General features: G+C 39.3%; 1 protein-coding gene across 1 annotated transcript; it reads right to left on the bottom strand.

Annotated features, from left to right (window-relative positions):
- Positions 1-2,891: 2,891 nt before the first annotated feature.
- Positions 2,892-10,503, bottom strand: septin5b (septin 5b; the record flags this gene model as incomplete). Its single annotated transcript, XM_079178621.1, has 12 exons — positions 2,892-2,954; positions 3,057-3,159; positions 3,325-3,460; positions 3,543-3,639; positions 3,779-3,880; positions 4,185-4,302; positions 4,396-4,530; positions 5,907-6,030; positions 6,454-6,540; positions 8,170-8,260; positions 10,285-10,295; positions 10,461-10,503. The coding sequence occupies 12 exons, from the start codon at positions 10,501-10,503 to the stop codon at positions 2,892-2,894; spliced, it is 1,110 nt and encodes a 369-aa protein (XP_079034747.1).
- Positions 10,504-15,913: the final 5,410 nt, after the last annotated feature.

Raw genomic sequence — 15,913 nt, 5'->3', positions numbered from 1 at the left:
GCATCACACACAAACAACAACAACTACACTATTACACCGACACACACACACGGGAGACTGGTTCCGGTGGTCGGGGTCGTCCAGACCCCTTTTTCCTCAACACCAGGCGGGGAAGGATGAGTGCAGGACCCGCTACCGCCTGGTCCGTGTTGGTCACAGATTACAGCCCACCACACATCCTCTATTTGTGTGTGGAGGGGGGCTGATGTGTCAGTGTTTACATCTCTGCTGCCCCCTAGTGGCCCAAAACATAATAATGATTGATGCAACTTTGTCAGTTAATTACAGAAAGTGCAGCAACCACCTAATGTTCACATAGAACGACGCCTCTAGCGGCCAGGACGAGTATTACAACAACAAACACTTGAAATACTGACCTCCATCAGAGAGAAGATGGTCTGTTTCTATAGAGCAGGGGTGGCCAACCAGTCAGAGACCAAGAGCCACATTTTTTACTGTGTTACCGCAAAGAGCCACATCATACACATGGGCACACATGAACATCACCCTATCCCTTCCTCACACACACACATACCTTTGCTCAGCCAGATTTATTGTAAATGTCACACACCAATATGATAATGACAGAAATTGACTCCTAAGACCACAGGCCAGTCATTTTCAACAATGAACATTGTGTACACCAGGGGTGTCAAACTCATTGTCGCTCTGGGGCCACATCAGCATCATGGTTGCCCCCAAAGGGCCGGTTGTCGGCGGGGCGGGGGGGGTGCTGCTGCTCCTTCTTCGTCGGCGGGGAGGGTGGCTGCTGCTGCTGCTGTCACATACGCTGGTGGAGGTGTGCGCGGCGCGTGCGGATCGGGGAGGAGCTCCGCCTTGCGCGATACAACGGATATTTGTAAATTGTCCGACTTTTACATTTTTACTTAAAGCGGGGCTTTCAAACAGTCCGTCTCGGCGCTAAATGGGTCGACGAGGAACGTAATCTGTGGCCGCACATTCGCGTTTGACGAAAATACCGTATTTAACTCAAGCGAAGCGAACACGAACATTAAAAAAACACAAATACAAACTTCGATATGAACGTAAGAGCCGCATGAAACCGGGCAAAGAGCCGCATGCGGCTCGCGAGCCGCGGGTTGGCCACCCCTGCTATAGAGTTATTCTTGATGCTCGTCATCGGAGCCACCGGGTCAGATTCTGGTGAAACCAGATGAACTCATGCAGGTTCACCAGAACCTCCTTCAGCTCAGACTCCAGCAGAGACCCAGATCTGGAGCTCCGGAGGGAGCAGAGCTTCTCCTCTCTGCTGGAGACCCAGGACGTATTGCTGGACCCGCTGGAGGGAAGGGAGGCCCGGGAGAACCAGGACCAGGACTGAGAGGGTCAGACTGTCAGACCTGCTGCAGTAACATGAGGGGTCTTCTGAAGGGGTCTGGTGCTGAGGAACACCACCACGTTAGTCCACAGGGACAGAATCACCACAGAATGAAAGTTTCTCTGGATTAGAGAAAGACCCTCGAGTCCTTCTGACAGTTTTGTAATAAAGAAAATATTTCATTTGACAAACATTAAACAAATATGAATTCATGAATTATTGAAGAAAATGCACACGTTTACTTCTTGGTGTAAGACAACAGACACTTTTAGATGAAAACCAAGATTTTATTTTCTGTGTCACATTGATTTTGTGTTATACAAACAAAGGTTATTACAATTATTATTATTGTGATTGTTATTAAAGGTCTAATACGTCTTTTCATGGTGAATCTGGAGCTGGAGCCCTAAATACTGAACTCAATGGTCTCATTGAATCATATGAACAGCTGTGGAGATGCTGATTATTACACACAAACAAACTATACAAGTAATTAGTGTACTGAATGAGGGATTGTGTTTCCTTCTCTCCTTCCCTCCTTCCCTCCTTCCCTTAATGATTGTACACTGCAACACTTTGTTTCATGGTTCAAGGTTTAAGGACGAGAGTTCACGTATTTATCGAGGCTTCACCGAATATCATGCCGAGTAAAAACACTTCATCTCCTCAGAGGACACGGATGCATGACACACACACACACACACACACACACACACACACACACACACACACACACGCACACACACACACAAAAGAGGCTGATGGTTTTTAATATGGTATTTATATGTTGATCTTGTTGATTCATGTTTTGTTTTGTTCATGGTCCTAAATATTAAATAAATAATAATAATAATAATAAAACCATCATCGTCTCAGTTCCACACATTCAGTTTCAGTCTCAGAGCATAAAGTACTCAATGATTGGTGCATTCGTCTCATTATACTGGGATCTAAAGTGATCTGCTCTCTATTACTACACTCTCTTGGTTAATGACTACAATTAAAAAAAAACAAAGTTTATTATTTAAATGATCTCCCAGCATGCTGTTCACCTACTGTTTCTTTGAGACCAGAGTTTTGAGAATCGGGTGAATTATTGACTGTTTTTATCTAAAGAGTTCTTCGTCCGCTGAAGTACGGAAGCCCTGAAGGTCAAAAAGAGAGAAACGGTATTTCTTTAATATTTCTATCTCTTGTGTTCATGGCTTGGTTTTCAGTGTGTTGTTGTAATACTGATGTCGGCCACAAGAGGCTGGCGGAAATAAAAGACTTTACATCAGATTTAGAAACCAGAGTCAGAGCTTCTGTACGGAGGAGACGGACTTTTACGAAGGTTTAAATCTGCGCTTTGTTTGATTTCTGTCTCCTAAATGACAGACGTCACATGAACAGGTCACAGGTCACATGAACAGGTCACAGGTCACATGAACAGGTCACAGGTCACATGAACAGGTCACATGAACAGGTCACATGAACAGGTCACAGGTCACATGAACAGGTCACATGAACAGGTCACAGGTCACATGAACAGGTCACAGGTCACATGAACAGGTCACAGGTCCTGCTCGTGCATCTGCTGCTGCATCTTCTGGAGCATCTGCTGCATCCTCCTCAGCTGCAGAGGAAACCACAGCACAGAGAGGACGGAGTCACGTAATCATCGCTTCACATGCACACATGCTTACGTAACACCTGCTGCATCTGATGCGTCGCTCACTTCATCGTCTTTCATTTTGATGAGTTTCTCCGTCTGCACGTCGGGCGTGGACAGCGGCAGGATCGGGATCGGACTCTCCACCCGCTGGTCTGCATTCATCTTACTGAAAGAAACAACACGGAGGCTGACAACAGGAAGCCAGCAGCGACCTCATTTTACCTCATCATGGTCTCACCTGGTCATGGTCTGGATGCTCGTGGTCTCACCTGGTCATGGTCTGGATGCTCGTGGTCTCACCTGGTCATGGTCTGGATGCTCGTGGTCTCACCTGGTCATGGTCTGGATGCTCTGGGCTCTGTAGTTCTCGTAGTGGACGTCGCTGGTGATGTCCTTCAGGTCGTGCATGTGGGTTCTGATCAGCATGGTCCTCAGCTTCACGAAGTCGCAGTGAGACGGGTTCTCCACTGGGGGAGACAGGGAGAGATAAACGTCACAGAGAGCGAGAGAGACGGGGATTATGGGATGGATCTCTGTGGGGGGTCTTACCCTCCACGATGCCCCACGGGTAGAGCCGCCCTCTCACCCTCTGACCGCGGGCCTCCACCACGGTGTTGCTGCCGATCACAGCGAACGGAGAGCTCTCCTGCAGAGTACAATAAGAGTACATTAAATGTACATTACGAGTACATTAAATGTACATTACGAGTAGAAGTCCTGCGTCCGTCATGGGGGAAGTACTGTCACATAAAAGGACTCAGAGCAGCACCGGGCTCAGACTTCACCTTCAGCTCTTTGTCTTGACGCTTGAACTCGTCGTCCTCGTCAGAGTCGCAGTCGGGGAACTGATAGATCTTTATCCCGGATTTATCGATCTCTTCTCTGAGCTGTAGGGACGACACACACACACACACACACACACACACACACACACACACACACACACACACACACACACACACACACACACACACACACATATAAACACAGCCTCCCACTTAGACTAGTTGTGTTATTTATCCTCTCGGAGGTTTTTCTTGAGCAAACAGACAGAAACACTCGATGAACTCTCGACTCTTCACAGACTGGAGACGTGAAGCTCGTGCGGCTTCACATCGCGGCTCTACTGCAGCACATTTATCATATTTCATACATTATTAATGTGACATGTGTGTCCTGTGTGTGTCTCACCCGCTCTTTGAGCTTCTTGATCTCAGAGGGAGTCAGACAGTCGGCTTTAGCGATGAGAGGAACCACGTTCACTTTCTCCTGCAGCGCCTTCATGAACTCGATGTCGACGGGACGGAGCCTGCAGGACCAACGAGAACTTTACTGAGCATTACACACACACACACGTGCACGAGCATTGATGTACTTCTCTGTGTACTGTGTGTACTAGTACCCGTGTCCAAACGGAGGGATGAAGTACAGGCAGCAGTGCACTCTGTTGTCCTGGATGTTCTTCCTGTTGAGTCCGCTCTCGTCTCTGAAGTAATGTTCAAACTGCTGGTCGATGTAGTCGGTGACGGCCCTCCAGCTGCCAAACAAACACACAGTGGTGTGTTTCTACCTCATACACATACATACTTTGTATTTATTTACTCAACTTATTATTTTATTTTGTTTTATATCGTGTTCTATGGAAGCCCATTCCTGACAGTAAAATAAAATAAAAAATCCACCAAAAAAAATTATATATATATCCACCCAGAAAAAAAAAAAGATTATGGTTTCTTTTTTTTTTGCATGTCGTATTTGTTCCGGAAAAAAGTAAAAAAAAAAAAAAAAAAGATGATTTTTTTTTGTTTTTTTGCCGGAAAAAATACGACATGCAATTCTACACAAGTTAACTATTACTTTTGTAAATGTTAGATGTTATATATCATAAGTATTAATATGTAGAATTGCATGTCGTTTTCATGGAAAGACTGGTGAGGGGATGAAGGGACCTGTGAGGAGTTCGTCACTGAAGCGCATGCGCACTTCTAATCTCTTTTGCTAGCAAAAATAAAAATTCCTCATAATCTTTTTTTTTTTTTTTTTTTTTACTTTTTTCCGGCTACAAAAAACAACCAAAAAAAACAACCTTTTTTTTTCTGGGTGGATATATATATATTATTTATTTTCTGGGTGGATATTTTATTTTTTATTTTTTGGGGGGGTGGATTTTTTATTTTTTTTTGCTGGCGGGAATGGGCTTCCATATATTTTATTGTGAAGCTCTTTGTAACTTTGTTTTGAAAAATGTTTAATTAATAAAGTTATTGTTATTAATTCATCTGAAAGCTTTAGTTACTAAGATTTTTACAAACAGAACATGTGATGAGCCTAAAAATAAAGAATAATGTGAAACTATTCCTTAACAGCGAGGCTCCTGCTCATTCAGTATTCATGTTTGTTACATGAATATTTTACCTTTCGTGGTGAATATTTAGTTTGGTGAGTTTTTTATGTGCCAGGTGTCACATGAGCTGAACATCAGCTGATGAAGAGTTTTTACACAGAAGATCTTCTTTTGGAAGCAACACGGGTCTGAACATGTATTTGATCTCGTTAATTATAGCAGCATCTTTAAGGTAGCATGTAGACATGATATTAAGTACAAGAGCCGTGATCGTGAATATGTTTATCCTCAGAAGAGACAGGAAGTATCTCCTGAAAATGTCTCATTCATTCAAATACTGCAGACAATCATCTCCCTCAGTTCATATAAAATACTACAAAACAACAACAACACAACAAGGACAATAATAATAAAGCTTTTTAAAAGGAAGTAGTAAACTACTTCAGCTTTATTATTAATGCAGCTGATGAATGTAATTAATGTCCTGATGAAGTCGGATCAATACTGCAACAGACAACAGAAACAACAGACCTCTTACTGACCGGATGTGAAACAAAGCGAACACTCACCACTCCGTGTTGTTGACAGCGTCTCCAAACCCCGGAGTGTCCACGATGGTCAGCTTCAGCTTCACCCCCTTCTCCTCGATGTCCACGGTGTGTTTGGTGATCTCCACCGTCTGACTGATCCGCTCTGTGGACGAAGTATTCAGACCCTTTACTGCAGTAGAAGTACTAAAACACACTGTAAACATACTCTGCTACAAGTAGAAGTACTAAGAACACACTGTAAACATACTCTGCTACAAGTAGAAGTACTAAGAACACTGTAAACATACTCTGCTACAAGTAGAAGTACTAAGAACACACTGTAAACATACTCTGCCACAAGTAGAAGTACTAAAACACACTGTAAACATACTCTGCTACAAGTAGAAGTACTAAGAACACTGTAAACATACTCTGTTATAGTAAAAGTACTAATACCCCACAGTAAAAAATCTATGCATTTACAAGTTAAAGTACTAATACCACATAGTAAAAATACTCTGTTGCAGTAAGAGTACTGATATCACTACTAGTACTTGTATTAATAAACGCAGGTACGTGGACTCACCTTCTGCATTGAGCAGTTTTCTGTCTTTGTGCAGGTCTGTGAGGAACAAGCTGTTCACCAGAGTGGATTTACCCAAACCAGACTCACCTGTAACACAGGTACAGGAAGTGATCACATCCTACACGTCAAGATCAGGATTTTCAGAATAAAACTCCCATAGGAACGCTTCACCAAGAGATCGAGAGACTTTAATTAAATTTGACTCAAATATCAAACCGATGCTTTCCAGACATTATAAAAACACGATACGCCACAACTGGGTCTGAACACATTATAATAATAATATAATAATAATAATAATATTACATGTTACTTGAATAGCACCTTTCAAAACATAATTACAAAGTGCTTCAACCAGAAAAATAAAATAACAATAAAATAAAATCGTGAAAAAAAAGAACATAACAGTGAGAATAAAATAAATAAAAACAAGTGTATGATAAGATGTTAGAATAAGGAAAAATAGAGTGGATTATTACATTTAAAAAAGAGGGTTTTTAACAGATATTTTAAAAAAGACAAATCATTGCACCTTATTATAAAACAATCCAGCAGTTTTCACTTAATGGACTCAAAAATGATTTCAAACTATTATTTTAAACATAATTAAATTCAGATAATCTCTCATAATTTATCCTGTTCCTCAAGATGAAACATTCATATTGTAGCAGAGCCAGATCCTTTTCACAGGACACACTGAAGGAGGTGTGATGGTGAAAGCTGCTTCACAACATCCACATCCTGCTCGAGTGGCTTCGTATGAAGACAAGACGAAGTACTTTGGGCTCCATTAAAGGATTAATATGCAACTTAAACTGTGTAAAAGCAACTCGACCTGTGTTGTGTACGTTGTTAAGTTGTGTTTTTACATTAAATGTTTACAACTGTATGCAAACATAGAAATCTGTCATTTAAATCAAGGTGCGTTTCATTTGGTCGCCTCAGCGTTGTGGTTTTCTCACAGAAACTTTCAGAAATTGACTTTTTATCCAATTTTGAGTCCAATTTTACGACACTTTTTAGATCTCGGTTGTTTTCAAACGAATTAAAGATTTTAAAGTTGTCGCACATCTGGATCTTAAGTTATCAGAGAAACAAGCTAAGCTAACGTTAGCATTAGACGTCTGGATCTTAAGTTATCAGAGAAACAAGCTAAGCTAACGTTAGCATTAAACGTCTGGATCTTAAGTTATCAGAGAAACAAGCTAAGCTAACGTTAGCATTAGACGTCTGGATCTTAAGTTATCAGAGAAACAAGCTAAGCTAACGTTAGCATTAGACGTCTGGATCTTAAGTTATCAGAGAAACAAGCTAAGCTAACGTTAGCATTAGACGTCTGGATCTTAAGTTATCAGAGAAACAAGCTAAGCTAACGTTAGCATTAGACGTCTGGATCTTAAGTTATCAAAGAAACAAGCTAAGCTAACGTTAGCATTAGACGTCTGGATCTTAAGTTATCAGAGAAACAAGCTAAGCTAACGTTAGCATTAGACGTCTGGATCTTAAGTTATCAGAGAAACAAGTTGATAGAACTCAAAACTTTGACTTTAAAATAAAGTATCTTATTTGAGTAAAGATATCTCTGTGTTTAGTTTATTACATTCATTTATCAGGAACCATCTCATATAAAAAACAGGTGTATTGTATAGATGTAAAATTTCTTTGAAAATTGACGAGTTAGCGCATTCACACAGAAGAGGTGACGTTGTGTCTCACCTGCCACCATGAGGGTGAAGTCAAACCCCTTTTTCACCGACTTCCTGTGCACCTGGTTGGGCAGCGTCGCAAAGCCAACGTAATCTTTTTCCTGCAAACCAGAAGACAAATGAACATGTTTAAAAATGTTTTTGTTTTTATACAGTTTTTACATTTTAACATGGAGGTCTGAGGCCGTTGACTCGCTGCTGGAGGAACCACAGTTTTTGGTTTCATTTTTCAAGCTAAGCTAAGCTATGATGCTAATTTACAATTGATAACTTATAGGAATTAAGAGTTTCTTTTTGTCCGAGTAATATCAATATTAATATTGAAATCAAAACAATACATTTAGGTTAGTCATAAAAAGTTAAAGTCCAAAAATAAAGAGACGGCAGCTAACTTAGTGCTTAGATCTGCTAAGCTAGCTACCGTAAGCTATCTAGTTAGCGTTGTTTTTATGGTACAATGCAGTAATACACAGTCAGAATGCAGTAATACACAGTCAGAATGCAGTAATACACAGTCATGTACAGATACTGTGTTTTGGTTCTTTTGTTGACAGAAATTAAACCGTTTTATGAGAGTCAGAAAACGACTATAATTTAGTTTTTATTGATGTCAACAGATCAAAATGGCCGACCCCCAGCCTTCTGGGTCAGCAGGACAACGTTTCCCATGATTCCTCATGTTTTATCAAAGACACTCAGAGCCCTGAGGTTCTCCAGAGCATTCAGTCCTCAGCATGGCGGCTCCAACACAGAACAACACGGAACAACACAGAACACTGGAGGAGGAGACGGGAAGTAGGTCACATCGGAGAACCTCCTCCCATCATGCATCTGGCTTTTTACATCCAAAACCTACTGTATCAGAAGGAGCTGAGTACGGGGAGATGTGTGGGGGTGTTTGGTTTAGTTTGCTTCCATATATTGACGTTTTGTCTGCCGACGCTCCCACACACAGACACACACACACACACACACACACACACACACATTTACACTCTCACACTCACACTCACACACATACACACACACACACACACACACACACACACTGACTCAGCCTCAGCAGCTTGACTGAGCTGTTGGGATTTTCGGCGTCTGTCTCAGAATAAAGACGCTTCACGTTTGTTCTAAATTCATGATTTTAAAGAGTCTTTGTTCAACTTGTGACATAAAGAGTTTGCACTGACATATATTTTAGTTGATTATCTTTTAGACATGATCTATATATAGATATCAAAATGTCTTATTATATATTTTAAAGCTGAATTCATTATTTTTTTGCCATAAAATGCAAAATATTCTTTGATTCAATCTTCTGCAATATGAAGATTTTCTGCATTTCTACTGTTTTATATTATTATAAAAACTAATATTTTATGTTTTAGACAAAGATAACGAGACATATGAAGCAACTTTTTCACTATTTGTTGATTTCACAGACTAATCGATGAATCAAGAAAATAATCAAAAAGATGAATCCGTGATAATCGTTAAATCCTTCATCTTGTTTCAGCTTCTCATGAAGTGAAATATTGAAGATGTAGTTTTATTATCGTGTAAATATTCCACATTTGAAACACTTTGATTAACATTTGAAATATCGTTATTGTGACTGTTCAAAGAACATTTGAGTTTTTAGATGATTGATTCTGTGAAGTAAAATACATTTAGTTGTCGTTATTAGAGCATCTAATTGTCCATAAGATAGTGAATATATTCAGTTTATTATCACACATGATGAATAAAAACACGTTAAACAGCTGGAATCGCTGAATGTTGAGATGATTTCAGTTGAAAAACTCAACTACACATTAGTAATCAGTGGATTGTGTCATCGATTGTTCGACTAATCGTTGTGATTCTTCTTGTTTACAGATGTGTGTACAGATGTTTCACACGAAAGGAACCGGAAACCAGGAAGTGAGGACGGACAACTTCTATGAACCAGAATCAATAAAAGCTCATTAAACACATTTAAATATACAGACTGCTGTGTGCACCACAACAAAGGGATCACACACACACACACACACACACACACACACACACACACACACACACACACACACCCTCACACTCAAATGCACACACACACACACCTTTGTCCCCTGCGCGTGTCTCTTACCTCTCCATCCTCTGAGTCAGTGAGACACATTCCAGGAGACATCCGGGACCAGAAGGACAGACGTGCAGGCAGCCAGCAGGAGAAGAAGAAGATGAAGAAGAAGAGCAGATGACTGATCAATGATCAATGATCAATAATCGATGCTCCATTAAAGCTGTGACGCGGTGATCACTTACCTGCCCGCGGCGCGCGGCTCTTGTACCTGCTGTTGGCCGTCATCGGGTCTCTGTGGTCGGATGCTGTGAGAGGAAAGGGGCGGGTCCGGAGTCCCTTTAACAAAACGATCGATGCACGAGCGCTGCAGAGAGAAGACGCGTCCGAGAGCAGCGAGGCACGTGCGCAGTGTTGATGTAAAATAATAATGATAATATTAAATCACCAAATCATCGTGATCTCATCGTCGTGTTGAGACGCCGGAGCGCGTGCTGTCTGTCGCGCATCAGACTGGACCACAATGAGAGGATCGGGTCTGTGACTCTGTCTGCAGTTCACCTGAAGCACCAGCAGGGGGCGGTAGAGCTCCGACCCACAACACGGGCTTATACGGAGATAATAGTAACATTAATTATAGTAATACATATAACACTACTACTACTACTACTACTAATAATAATAATAATAATAATAATAACATGAACTATAATAATAATAATAATAATAATAACAATAATAATAATACAAATAATACAAATAACAATTATTGATTAATTCAGCTGACACCTTTCTACATGATCTTAAATGTTAGATTCCTGTTAGATTATTAGATATTTAGATATTTAGATATTTAGATATTTAGATTATTAGATATTTAGATATTTAGATATTTAAATTATTAGATATTTAGATGTTTATTTAGGGAGTTGGTGGTTAAAGAAAGAGTTCTTCCCTCCAGCTTTAAGATGAATGTTTATTTATTTGCCTCTGAATGTCGACTTCCTGTTAGGAACTCAGTGTTTTAAGAGAAAATATCCTCCAACAATGCAGCATTGTGTGGCTCTGTGTGAGATGCCACCCACCAACACTACGGTGTGACACACCAGTGTGAACAGTGTGTGAGTGAGTGTGTGTGTGTGTGTGTGTGTGTGTGTGTGTGTGTGTGTGTGTGTGTGTGAACTCTACTGGTCTGAGGTCACATCTACAGTAACACAACACAACTTGTATTGATTTGATCTTCATTCATTAAATAATAAGTCAAGTGAGAGTTTTCATGGAGGAGTGAACTCCTTCAGCTGCTGATCGACCACAGGCCTCAGAGATCAATAACAGGGACTAATATATATATATATATATATATACTGTATATATAAATGTATTTATATATATATTTATATATATATATATATATATATATAAACATGAGGTTTGGTGAGATTGTGTTCTAACAGCTGAGGAACAATGATGAGAGCGTGAGACTGGAGAACGGAGCAGGCGGCCATTATGGCTCTGTTTCCTGCTGCAGCTCTCAGGCTGGGGGGGGGGCAGACAATGAGAGGCCCCCCCCCACCTAAACGGCCACAAGGACCTCTGAGTATTTACTCTTTATACTGTATACATATGTATGTATATATAAAGTATAAATACATACATATATACATGTTTATATGTATATAAACATGTATATATATATATATATATGTATGTATATGTGTATATATGTTAGTGCATTAACTTCCTTGTAAATATAATTAAGCTTTCATTTTTTATTTCCTTCTTAAGTGCTATTTTTATATACCTTGTTCTATATATACGGTATGTATACTTATACATATGTGTATATATATATATGTACATATGTTTAAATATATATACATATACTGTATATATAAAATAGATATAGACAGACAGCCAGACGGACGAATAGATAGAAAATATGTGTAATATGAAAGTTATTTAGGAGCAAGAATGAGCTCACTGTGTGTACATGTATGTGTATACTGTGTGAATTATGTGTGTATTACGTGTGTATTACGTGTGTATTACGTGTGTATGAGTGTATACTGTGTGTATTACGTGTGTATTACGTGTGTATTACCTGAGTATTACGTGTGTATTACGTGTGTATTACCTGTATATTACCTGTGTATTACGTGTGTATTACGTGTGTATTACCTGTGTATTACGTGTGTATTACGTGTGTACTACTTGTGTATTACGTGTGTATTACGTGTGTATTACGTGTGTACTACGTGTGTATTACGTGTGTATTATGTGTATTATGTGTGTACTACGTGTGTATTACGTGTGTATTATGTGTGTACTACGTGTGTATTACGTGTGTATTACATGTGTATTACGTGTATTATGTGTGTACTACGTGTGTATTATGTGTATTATGTGTGTACTACGTGTGTATTACGTGTGTATTGCGTATGTATTATGTGTATTATGTGTGTACTACGTGTGTATTACGTATGTATTATGTGTATTATGTGTGTATTACGTGTGTATTACGTGTATTATGTGTGTACTACTTGTGTATTACATGTGTATTACGTGTGTATTACGTGTGTACTACGTGTATTATGTGTGTACTACGTGTGTATTACGTGTGTATTATGTGTATTATGTGTGTACTACTTGTGTATTACGTGTGTATGAGTACTTCCTCCCCACAGGCTGGATGTAAATCTCTGACACTGACCTCAGCTGTAGAAACAGGAAGAACTCATCACATCTGCTGCGTGTTGATTGGTCGCCTCAGCAGGAAGTTCTTCTTGTTGTGAACGAGCGTTTTCTCCTTTTCCTGCTGGAGGGACAATGGAGGGAGACGGGGGAGGAGGGGGGAGGAGAAAACTCTCGTATTTATTCAGACTTCTACTCCTCCACATCTGAGAGGGAGATATTGTACTTTTTGCTGCATTAATGTGAAAGCTTCAGGTACTTCTCAGACTAAGATTTGACATTTAAATAAACACATTATAAGTTTATAAGATAAAACTCTTTATTTCTGACGTCAAAGCTTCTAGTTTCAGATCAGTTCCACTAAACTTCTGACTCGTTTCACTGAAATATATTAACTTACAACCAAAGAAAGCAAAGAAAAGAGAAAACAGATTTGCGTGTTTCTTCTCCTACATTTTACATTTCTATATTTTTTGTCATGAAACTTTGATGAATTGTGCAAACTTTGAACTTTTTCTTTTCTTTTTAAATATAATTATTAATATGTTATAGGACCGATCTTTATAAGACATGCTTCTCATCTCTCCTGCAGAATGTTTAAACTTTAAATGTTAGTAAAGGTTTGTAAAGGTTAGTAAAGGTTAGTAAAGGTTAGTAAAGGTTTGTAAAGGTTAGTAAAGGTTAGTAAAGGTTAGTAAAGCTTTGTAAAGGTTTGTAAAGGTTTGTAAAGGTTAGTAAAGCTTTGTAAAGGTTTGTAAAGGTTAGTAAAGGTTAGTAAAGGTTTGTAAAGGTTAGTAAAGGTTTGTAAAGGTTTGTAAAGGTTAGTAAAGGTTAGTAAAGGTTTGTAAAGGTTAGTAAAGGTTTGTAAAGGTTTGTAAAGGTTTGTAAAGGTTAGTAAAGCTTTGTAAAGGTTTGTAAAGGTTAATAAAGCTTTGTAAAGGTTTGTAAAGGTTAGTAAAGGTTAGTAAAGGTTTGTAAAGGTTAGTAAAGGTTAGTAAAGGTTAGTAAAGGTTTGTAAAGGTTTGTAAAGGTTTGTAAAGGTTAGTAAAGGTTTGTAAAGGTTAGTAAAGGTTTGTAAAGGTTAGTAAAGGTTAGTAAAGGTTTGTAAAGGTTAGTAAAGGTTAGTAAAGGTTTGTAAAGGTTAGTAAAGGTTTGTAAAGGTTAGTAAAGGTTAGTAAAGGTTTGTAAAGGTTAGTAAAGGTTGGTAAAGGTTTGTAAAGGTTAGTAAAGGTCAGTAAAGGTTTGTAAAGGTTAGTAAAGGTTGGTAAAGGTTTGTAAAGGTTAGTAAAGGTCAGTAAAGGTTTGTAAAGGTTAGTAAAGGTTTGTAAAGGTTAGTAAAGGTTTGTAAAGGTTTGTAAAGGTTAGTAAAGGTTTGTGGGTCACAATGTGCGGAAGAACCCGGAGAAAGAGATTCTTCATGTCTGAGGTAGAAACATGTCCGACGGACAAACACAGACGTGCTGCCCCACAAATAGAACAAACAAACAGGCAGAAACAAACGTGTATTTAACGTTATCTCTGTGATTGCGCTCCACAGAGACAGGAAATGGTGTCGTTACAAACAGGAAGTGAGCTGATGGCTCCGGAAATCACAACAAGTCCTCATGAAGGAGCCGAGGGACTGAAGGGACTCGAAGCAGCCAGTGAGCTGGTTCACAGTAAATGTACTAAAGATGGACGTCTCACGAGAGACATGTTTGTGCTTATTTTATGCCTTTTTAATCAGAAATTCAATTTTTTCAATTTATTTTAATCACTAAAATATTCAACGCCTTGAGGCTCAAGTGGCCCTGCGAGTATTTATATATATATTTATATTATATATATATATATATATAATTATACACACACATATGTATATATATATGTATGTGTGTATATAAGTATATATAGATATAAATTAGGCAAACCCTAAAATAAACTAAAAAGCAGTTAGTCTTGTTCATCATCATTAAAGTCAAACTTATACATAAAATAATATTTCAGACTCGTTGTAATAAACGTAAACGTGTGTTTTTATGTTATTAACTGATAAAGATGAATATTAAATCATTTGTCATAGAAGAAGTGTTTCAAACGATCACAAAATCAGATGAAAGTAAACTCTGGAAGATGTTGGTTAATAAATAACATGATGAACCACTGAACTGATGAACTGATGAACTGATGAACCACTGAATGATGAACCACTGAACTGATGAACTGATGAACTGATGAACCACTGAACTGGCTGAACTCAGTGTCGTCCTGATGATCAAAGAACAGCTGACGTCTCCGGATGACGAGCGACATGAATGTGTCACGTCCTCCGTTTGTTCCAGCAGGTGGAATCTCAGTCAGTTAGTCAGAGGAGGAAGAGGACGAAGAAGAGGAGGAGGAGGAGGAGGAGAGGAGGAGAGGAGGCACACAGGACATTAAAGGACGTGTGTCTCTTATCAGCAGGCTGATGACTTTCTAGAGCTGTGATTTCCTCCACTGAGTCAACGGCTTGTTAAAGCTGTGAAGCCATTAAACACAGAGTCCCTTCTGTGCTTCAGCACGATGACCAGCTCTCACTGTAAACGTACCGGTATGTGAATATTATTCTCTCACACACACACATTAAAAGGCATCTCTGAATTAAACCACTTGCCAAATATTTTGCGACCGGACAAACGCACGACTCGACAGAACGTCAAGGCCTCTCGCCTCCGCAGTGCCGAGCGGCCGCGGCAGGTGACACGTCGCTGTGGATAATAAAAGGAGTTGATGTGGAACATTCAGAGAACAATGGAGTCGAAGAGGACGTGATAAGAGGCCGGACATCCTGACACTCAGCATCACACACAAACCACAGTCTCATCATGTGGAAATGAAGCCATTAAATATGATTTATTCTGATATTGACTCCTATTTATTCTGTAAACAAGCTTCTGCAAACATAATGAATATAATGAGTACAGAAGTATAGAAGTACAACACAGTAAAGTACATGTATTCTACAGTAACTACTATTGGTATGTAGTAA

This window comes from Pholis gunnellus, assembly GCF_910591455.1.
Source record: "Pholis gunnellus genome assembly, chromosome: 18".
In the NCBI taxonomy this organism is placed as follows: Eukaryota; Metazoa; Chordata; class Actinopteri; order Perciformes; family Pholidae; genus Pholis; species Pholis gunnellus.
Note: the sequence above shows the minus strand (reverse complement) of the source record. Positions and strands in the feature narration are given on the sequence as shown.